A 10,235-nucleotide genomic window follows, 5' to 3' on the forward strand; every position below is an offset into this window, starting at 1 on the left:
GCGTACCGCAAAAAAAAAAAAAAAAAAAAAAAAAAAGTATACATGAATTATTCTTATTTTCCCCCTAAAAAGGTGGTGTTAAATTCATCATATATTTTTTAATCAAGAAAATGTATTAGTACACAATAGGAACTAGAGAAGAGACACAAGAGAAACTCTCATTTCACAGCCACTAATTCTTCTAATAGTGTTTAGAAAATAAAGGTAACTGTGAAAGAATACCACAATATTTGATAGTTCTAAACATACATAGATCTTCACGGCCTATACTCTCTCTATAGCACCCAAAGGAGAAAACAGACTTTTCTGGCTCTCAGCCTAGATATTAGGTCCCATCTGTGTGTGTGTATGTGTATGACTGATGAGTATGTTTGTTTTTGTTTCTATGGTTTACTATTTTTTGGATGAGGGAGAGATGTGGGATCCATTATCACTCAAAGGTCCTTAAATTTGACAAAAATATAATTATCTGAAGAGTTTAACAAAAATACTGGTTCCTAGGCCCTATTCTCAGTTTCTAAGTTAGCGGATCTTAAGTGGGGCCCAAGAATCAATGTTTTAAAAAAGTATCCCAGGTAATTCTGATGTAACTAGCGTTTGGGAATCCCTAGCAGAGAAATTTTTTCTGTGAATCAGGATGTTTTCCATAATTTCAGTGATTCTTAGAATGCTTTTCTGACTCATAAAAATGAAAAATTCATGAATATGTTTATCAGAGAGGACCATTTTCTACACATGCTTTTTGACATTAAACAGTTTTCACATGAAATAAAAAATAATTTGTACAGGTTTACTGAGGTTTAGTCATACATACCACATCCCCAAATGGCACCAAAGTTGGTGCCTCAGGTGTTACTTCTAGTTCTTTACTTTCAGACCCTTTAAGAGTTTTTCTCAGCATCTACAATGTAAATAAATTAATTTAAGACTTTATAAGGCAGAGAAAAATATAATTAGAAAAGATATTATATGTCAACAAAAATTTTATGAGCATCTAGTATCAGGTATTATATATTTTATAACTTATATTCTATGACTTGAAAACTCATCTCTACCCTCACTAAGTTTATCATTAAGTTAGCAGAGAAACAAAATGTGTACAATTAAATAGAAAATAATTAAGGGAATTATGAGAGAGGAGAGAAGTATATAATAGCATAAACAATGAGTTCTCCTTGTTAACTAAAAATGATGGTCTTAATCTAATGTGGACTAGGTCCTGTATCCCACAAATGGCAGTAATCCTGCTTGCAAATTATTCCAATATTCCTTCAGTTATCAGCCACTGAAGGAACTGGAATTTAATCCTTTGGAATAGTAGGTACAGTGGAAAGGAGTAATGAACAGATGGCTTTTGGTTTTTGGTTGTGTGATTTCATCCAGAGTAACCCTACTAACTAATATTTCTGGGCTAATAATTACCTTTGTTCTTAAGGGCTCTGGTCACAACACATAATGGTTAGCGTTTAAAAATTACAAGACATTTTAATATAGATTTGTATAGTAAAGTAAAGAGAAAGGGATGGGAGGGGAAAGGAGAGGAAGGGTGAGGGGAATAGTGAACAAACCGTCTATTAAAAATCTAACCTGAGGGGGCTTCCCTGGTGGCTCAGTGGTTGCGCGTCCGCCTGCCGATGCAGGGGAACCGGGTTCACGCCCCGGTCTGGGAGGATCCCACATGCCGCGGAGCGGCTGGGCCCGTGAGCCATGGCCGCTGAGCCTGCGCGTCCGGAGCCTGTGCTCCGCGGCGGGCGAGGCCGCAACAGAGGGAGGCCCGCATACCACAAAAAAAAAAAAAAAAAAAAAAAATCTAACCTGAAAAGGAGAATTGTATTTATTCCCAACCTTCGCTGAACTTGAATCAACATGGCCTTATTTATAAACAATAATTTCCCAGGAATCTTTGTCGTTATGTGTCTTTCGAGAATCACTTGTTTAATTTTTATAGTATGTAATGAATCCTTATTATATTGAAAATTTTGTTTTAAAGTACAAAACAAATACTTTCAGTGTACTGAAAATATTTGTTTTATACATCTTGGATCATTTTGTTATTGCTGCACCTGACTGGCTTAATGTGGTTTTTTTTTATATATATGATTAAATCATAGGTTAAGCTAACTGAATGACAATTACTGTACAAAAATTGTTGTATTTTTTGTATTGTTGCAAATACAAAACGATTGTTGCAAAAATATCAATCTGTGGACAGTGTATGTGTATTTAATAGGGAACCTCATATTTTCTAATGTTTCAATGATCTTATTATGGAAGTCTACTTTCAATATGCATTTTAATAAATACAAAATAATTGGGGAAAAATCCTTTAGAATACTAATACTCAATTTATCCTTAACAACCTGGTATTTTATACTTAACAATCCCTCATTTTCTTACCTTTTTACTTTTCCTTCCTCATACAAGCAGAGCTCTCTTCAATGGCAGCAGCATGAACAAAACAACTCTGCCAAAATTCTATTAGAACCTTGAACAAAACTTCTAAAGGCTAGTCTCATAAAGCCTCTGATACCATCTAGAATTTCTCCTGAACCTGCAGAGAATTTTAATTTCAGTTAATTCCACTATGCCTTTCCTCTCTGCTGCTTTTGGCCCCCAAAAGCAGAAGTTCCTCGTGGCACTTCTATTTTAAAGTCGGAACATTCACTCACATTGCTCTGCACTTCCTCCCCAATGGCCTTTCTGGCCCACTCTCCCCCATTCCAAAGTTTCTTTGAAAACCTACTAGCCTACATGATTACCTTTTCCTAGGATGCTCCCACTCCTAGCACTAATGGCAAGCTCACTATCCTTAGAGCAATTAACATTCACTAATGTGCTGGCAGGACTATATGCCTGGCACTTTGCTGATTCCAGCTTGAGACGTTCCTGCCCTTCAGAAGTTCAGGCTGGTGTTGAAGACAAGTAACAAAACAATGACAGTTTCACTATAAGAAAAACAAATGCTGAGAAGACAGAGTTTTATCTTTACTCATTCTCTTCACAGATCTTATACGTGGAAAAAGAATGATTTATTCGATTGGTCAGACACTGCCATTCATTGTACAAGCTACAGGTGCATGGAATTCTTAAGTCTAAAAGAGATGTTTTAAATCATCTTTTTCCCTGCCCAAGCTCAGGAGCAATGACTCCTTTTCACACTCTGTGGTTCTCTGACCCCATGAAACAAGACCATTCACAGCAGGGACCAAGGATTATTCTCTAGAGTAGCAGGAGAAAATATTAGAATTTTCAACTTCTTTAACAAATAAGAAAGTAAGCACATAGAGACGACTATAAGCAGTAGACAAATATTCTGAGTAAAAGTGTGAGTTTCACACTCAGAGGGGTTCATATCAGTGCCCTCATGCTTTCAGGGTGGGTTAACCAATTACATTACCTTGAATAGTAGAATATTTAGTCTGCTTTGCAAATAGATGAGAACTGATCGCAAGAAATTTCATGGCAAAGCATTTTTAAAAGTTGGCAGGGTTTCCCTGGTGGCGCAGTGGTTGAGAGTCAGCGTGCCAATGCAGGGGACACGGGTTCATGCCCCGGTCTGGGAGGATCCCACATGCCGCGGAGCGGCTGGGCCCGTGAGCCATGGCCACTGAGCTTGTGTGTCCAGAGCCTGTGCTCCGTAACGGGAGAGGCCACAACAGTGAGAGGCCCACATAGCACAAAAAAAAAAAAAAAAAAAAAAGTTGGCAAACATAAAGATGCATCATGCAGTTTGGTTTTACAAAAAAGATAAATGTTACAATTTGCTAAACTTTTCTGTGATGACTGTTAGTAGTATATAAACTAGCAAATATTTTAAAATATATACTTCTCTGTCCTTTCAGAGTAAGGCTGTGACATTTTAATGAGTGTGAAAATAACTACCTTTTTGAAATAAACTCAAGTTAAGATAAGAACATCTTAAAAACTATTGGAAATATCTCCTTCTAATGTAATTTTATATGTGTGCAAATGTGCTATGAGTACCCTAGAAGCTCACAGTATCACACTTTAAAAACTTAGAAACACTTTTCTTATTTGTTTAAAAATCTCACAAATGAAGAGTTTCAGCAGGTTAACAGACCATTTTTCCTTTTAAATATATAAAAAATGCAATGCCTTCCAAAGAGTTTACCGGAACTAATTAATCAGAGAAGTAACATTTTACTCAAAAACTGTGAGCTAAAAACTTTGAATAACATAATAGAAATGAAAAATAAGTACTGTGACTTACTAGGCTCAACCAAGATGCATCTCTTCCATTTGGAATTTCAAATCTTTAAAGGTACCTTTTTCAAATATAACAGCATTAAAAACCAAATACTGAAATAAATTTGCCTTAGAACCAGACCTTCAAATCACTACATCACAAAGTAATAAATCATGCTTTTCTAAATAAAATAAAATTTAAAAATTAAAAAAAACATGCTTTTCAAAAACAGTGATGCTTATTGAGTTTTGTACCACTAATAAACAAAATATAATTAAAATCGTTTTTAGAAGTATTGCTTATTTATCATTTTTAATTTTTGTATATTATAGAATTTATTAAATTGAAGTACATTTATGTAATATATAAATAAATATATAAAACACTGGTGATAAATGTTCATATGTTTTTTATTGATAAGATTGTGCAATCAAAGAAATTTGGAGAATACTGCTAAAAAGTCACATCTAGATGCCGATACCTCGCTTTTCTAAATCTGTCTTTCTGGAGGCTTTAAGCTGCCAGTTCCTATGTGTATGCACACCTCAGCACAGTCTGCTCAGAATGAAGGAGGTTCACTTTCTCCATTTGATAGCTCCACTGCCTTCAATATGAGATGGAGGTAAGAATTCCATAATAGTTTTCAGTTTTGACTCATCACCAGAAAGCCTTGGATAAAGCTGATATACTTAGTTCCCTATTTGGCTGTCCACTTTTCTGAAAATACTAATGATCACAACTCTGGAACAAAAGAGGAACAAAGGTTAATATTCCAGTACCAAGCCCCAGTCAGGATGCCTACAAACTATCTCTTAAACACAGGGCAAATAAGGGGAGTGAGGAGAAAGAGTGTTAGGGAAGGAGATGATGATACTTCAAGTGGTTCTGAAGAAGTAAAAAATTAAGAACTAGGGGGAGAGGAGCCTAGACAAAATAAATAAGTGTAAATACATAAAGAAGCAAGGCACAGTTTATATTATGCCATATTTATATACTACACATAAGTATATTATACTTAAGTATACATGCCTATATGTAAATAAGTATACATACTTACATATAAATATTAAATATTATATTATTTTATATCTATATTATATAATATATAAGTTTATATTATATATAAGTATACTATATAAATATATATAATTCATTTCCTCAAACTGAGCTATAGTTTCATGCAATCAAAATCAAAGTCCCAACAAGTTTTCCTATGGAAACTGATGAGCTTTTCCAAGACAATCTCAAAGAAGAAAAACAGGATGACATACTTAAAAATTAAAGAAATAAAGATATTATTTCTTAATCTCTAATGGCATTAGCACAAGGATAGACAAATGCACCAAAGAAACTGATTAGAGAGTCTGGAAACAGATCCACACATTTACAGACACTTCACTTGTGACAAGGATGGAACCACAGAATAGTGGGTTAAAAACACTCTCAACTGGGTTAAATAGAAATCTCCACACAAAAGAAAGAAGGAAGGAAGAAAGGAAGGAAGGAAGGAAAGAAAGAAAGAAAGAAAGAAAGAAGGAGGAAGAGAGGGAGAGAAGAAAAAAAGAAAAGAACAAAAGGAAAAAAGAGAGGAAAAAAGATCTGACTTGTACCTCACAGTACACACACACAAAATCAGTCACAGGTGAATTTGTAGATCTCAATGTGAAAGGAAAAACAATGAGAAGATAATATAGGAGAATATTTCCATGACATTGGAGTAGAAGATTTCTAAAACAGAAAACAAAGAAAGTTTAATACATTAAACTACATTAAATTTAATAGCTTCTACTTATCAAAAAGACACCATTAAGAAAGTGAAAACATAGGCCACTGACTGATTTTTGCAACATGTTTAGTGTAATTGACAAAGGGCCTATAACTAGAAAGTATACACAAATTTATACAAACTAATAAGAAAAAGGCAGACAATACAACAGAATAATGGGGAACATACTTGAAAAGGCACTTCACAGAAGAGTTATAAGATTACTAATAATCATTTGGAAGGGAACACACCCTCCTTAGTCATCAGGGAAATGAAAGCTAATACCACAAAGAGATACCACTACACATCCCTTAGATGGCTAACCATAAAGAGACTGACACTGTCAAGTGGAAGGATTTGGAGTATCTAGAACTCTAATACACTGCCAGTGGGAATATAAATTGTTATATTCTCTTTGAAAAACTCTTTGGTATTTTGTACTGAAGTTGAAGGTATACATACTAATGACCCAGAAATTCCATTCCTAGATATATTCCCAACAGAATGTAGGCATATGAATAACATGTGCAAGAATGTTTAAAACTATTATTCACCATAGCCAGAAAATAGAAACAACCCAAATATCCATTAACAATAGAATGGCTCAGCTCCCAGCTCCCCTCGCCTGCCCCGGCGGGTGAGCAGACAAGCCTCTCAGGCTGGTTGGCCTATGGTCTACAATCCAAGAAGGGATTTGAGGTCCTGAGGACCAGCTACACCTCAGGGTAGTGTTTTTCCTTATGGGAAAGTTTTAAAAACAGAGGGAGAAGATCTTCAACTGAGACAGAACTCAAAAGATACCTACATTCTAGATTAAGAGTCATTTGCCTTTGGCGCCTCAGGCTGGTGCAATGTCACACTGGCCTCTGCCGCCACAGGCTCGCCCCGCATCCGCACCCCTCCCTCGCCCCGGTATGAGTGAGCCAGAGCCTCCGAATCAGCGGCTCCTTTAACCCCGTCCTGTCTGAGCGAAGAACAGATGCCCTCAGGCGACCTACATGCAGAGGTGGGGCCAAATCCAAAGCTGAACCCCCGGGAGCTGTACAAACAAAGAAGAGAGGGGGAGGTCTCTCCCAGCAGCCTCAGGAGCAGTGGATTAAATCTCCACAATCAACTTGATGTACCCTGCATCTGTGGAATACCTGAAGAGACAACGAATCATCCCAAATTGAGGAGGTGGACTTTGGGAACATCGATATATATACATTTTTTCCCTTTTTCTCTTTTTGTGAGTGTGTATGTGTATGCTTCTGAGTGTGATTTTGTCTGTATAGTTTTGCTTTTACCATTTGTCCTAGGGTTCTGTCTGTCCTTTTTTATTTTTTTCAGTTACTTAAAAAAAATTTTTCTTAATAATTATTTTTTATTTTAATAACTTTATTTTACTTTATTTTATTTTATATTCTTTCTTTCTTCCTTCCTTCCTCCCTTCCTCCCTCCCTCCCTCCCCCCCTCTCTCTCTCTTTCTTCCTTTCTTTCTTTTCTCCCTTTTATTCTGAGCCATGTGGATGACAGGCTCTTGCTGTTCCAGCCAGGCATCAGGGCTGTGCCTCTGAGGTGGGAAAGGCAAGTTCAGGACACTGGTCCACAAGAGACATCCCAGCTCCACATAATATCAAACAGTGAAAATCTCCCAGAGAACTCCATCTCAACGCCAAGACACAGCTCCACTCAACGACCAGCAAGCTACAGTGCTGGACACCCTATGCCAAACAACTAGCAAGACAGGAACACAATGCCACCCATTAGCAGACAGGCTGCCTAAAATCATAATAAGACCACAGACACCCCAAAACACACCACCAGACGTGGACCTGCCCACCAGAAAGACAAGATCCAGCCTCATCCACCTGAACACAGACACTAGTCCCCTCCACCAGGAAGCCTACACAACCCACTAAACCAACCTTAGCTACTGGGGACAGACACCAAAAACAACGAGAACTACGAACCTGCAGCCTGGGAAAAGAAGACCCCAAACACAGTAAGTTAAGCAAAATGAGAAGACAGAGAAACACACAGCAGATGAAAGAGCAAGGTAAAAACTCACCAGACCTAAAAAATGAAGAGTATATAGGCAGTCTACCTGAAAAAGAATTCAGAATAATGATAGCAAAGATGATCCAAAATCTTGGAAAGAGAATAGAGAAAATACAAGAAACGTTTAACAAGGACATAGAAGAATTAAAGAGCAAACAAACAGTGATAAATGAAATTAAAGTCACAATAAATGAAATTAAAGTCCACCTGCCGATGCAGGGGACATGGGTTCGTGCCCCAGTCTGGGAAGATGGTCTACAATCCAAGAAGGGATTTGAGGTCCTGAGGACCAGCTACACCTCAGGGTAGTGTTTTTCCTTATGGGAAAGTTTTAAAAACAGAGGGAGAAGATCTTCAACTGAGACAGAACTCAAAAGATACCTACATTCTAGATTAAGAGTCATTTGCCTTTGGCGCCTCAGGCTGGTGCAATGTCACACTGGCCTCTGCCGCCACAGGCTCGCCCCGCATCCGCACCCCTCCCTCGCCCCGGTATGAGTGAGCCAGAGCCTCCGAATCAGCGGCTCCTTTAACCCCGTCCTGTCTGAGCGAAGAACAGATGCCCTCAGGCGACCTACATGCAGAGGTGGGGCCAAATCCAAAGCTGAACCCCCGGGAGCTGTACAAACAAAGAAGAGAGGGGGAGGTCTCTCCCAGCAGCCTCAGGAGCAGTGGATTAAATCTCCACAATCAACTTGATGTACCCTGCATCTGTGGAAGACCTGGAGAGACAACGAACTCCACAATCAACTTGATGTACCCTGCATCTGTGGAATACCTGAAGAGACAACGAATCATCCCAAATTGAGGAGGTGGACTTTGGGAGCATCGATATATATACATTTTTTCCCTTTTTCTCTTTTTGTGAGTGTGTATGTGTATGCTTCTGAGTGTGATTTTGTCTGTATAGTTTTGCTTTTACCATTTGTCCTAGGGTTCTGTCTGTCCTTTTTTATTTTTTTCAGTTACTTAAAAAAAATTTTTCTTAATAATTATTTTTTATTTTAATAACTTTATTTTACTTTACTTTATTTTATTTTATATTCTTTCTTTCTTCCTTCCTTCCTCCCTTCCTTCCTCCCTCCCTCCCTCCCCCTCTCTCTCTCTCTTTCTTCCTTTCTTTCTTTTCTCCCTTTTATTCTGAGCCATGTGGATGACAGGCTCTTGCTGTTCCAGCCAGGCATCAGGGCTGTGCCTCTGAGGTGGGAAAGGCAAGTTCAGGACACTGGTCCACAAGAGACATCCCAGCTCCACATAATATCAAACAGTGAAAATCTCCCAGAGAACTCCATCTCAACGCCAAGACACAGCTCCACTCAACGACCAGCAAGCTACAGTGCTGGACACCCTATGCCAAACAACTAGCAAGACAGGAACACAATGCCACCCATTAGCAGACAGGCTGCCTAAAATCGTAATAAGACCACAGACACCCCAAAACACACCACCAGACGTGGACCTGCCCACCAGAAAGACAAGATCCAGCCTCATCCACCTGAACACAGACACTAGTCCCCTCCACCAGGAAGCCTACACAACCCACTAAACCAACCTTAGCTACTGGGGACAGACACCAAAAACAACGAGAACTACGAACCTGCAGCCTGGGAAAAGAAGACCCCAAACACAGTAAGTTAAGCAAAATGAGAAGACAGAGAAACACACAGCAGATGAAAGAGCAAGGTAAAAACTCACCAGACCTAAAAAATGAAGAGTATATAGGCAGTCTACCTGAAAAAGAATTCAGAATAATGATAGCAAAGATGATCCAAAATCTTGGAAAGAGAATAGAGAAAATACAAGAAACGTTTAACAAGGACATAGAAGAATTAAAGAGCAAACAAACAGTGATAAATGAAATTAAAGTCACAATAAATGAAATTAAAGTCCACCTGCCGATGCAGGGGACATGGGTTCGTGCCCCAGTCTGGGAAGATCCCACATACTGCGGAGCGGCTGGGCCCGTGAGCCATGGCCACTGAGCCTGCGCATCCGGAGCCTGTGCTCCGCAACGGGAGAGGCCACAGCAGTGAGAGGCCCACGTACCGCCAAAAAAAAAAAAAAAATTCTCTAGAAGGGATCAATAGCAGAATAACTGAGGCAGAAGAACGGATAAGTGACCTCAAAGATAAAATAGTGGAAATAACTACTGCAGAGCAGAATAAAGAAAAAAGAATGAAAAGAATTGAAGACAGTCTCAGAGACTTCTGGGACAACATTAAA

At 38.5% G+C, this 10,235-nt stretch overlaps 1 protein-coding gene across 1 annotated transcript in view; it reads right to left on the reverse strand.

Annotated features, from left to right (window-relative positions):
* Window positions 1–10,235, reverse strand: part of LOC102989840 (cation channel sperm-associated targeting subunit tau) — a 75,508-nt gene that overhangs the window by 48,587 nt on the left and 16,686 nt on the right. Inside the window, exon 2 of the mRNA XM_024124637.2 lies at window positions 815–901. Within this exon, the coding sequence (XP_023980405.1) occupies window positions 815–901 (87 nt within the window). The remainder of the gene's footprint in view (window positions 1–814; window positions 902–10,235) is intronic.

This window comes from Physeter macrocephalus, chromosome 2, assembly GCF_002837175.3.
Source record: "Physeter macrocephalus isolate SW-GA chromosome 2, ASM283717v5, whole genome shotgun sequence".
Taxonomy (NCBI): Eukaryota; Metazoa; Chordata; class Mammalia; order Artiodactyla; family Physeteridae; genus Physeter; species Physeter macrocephalus.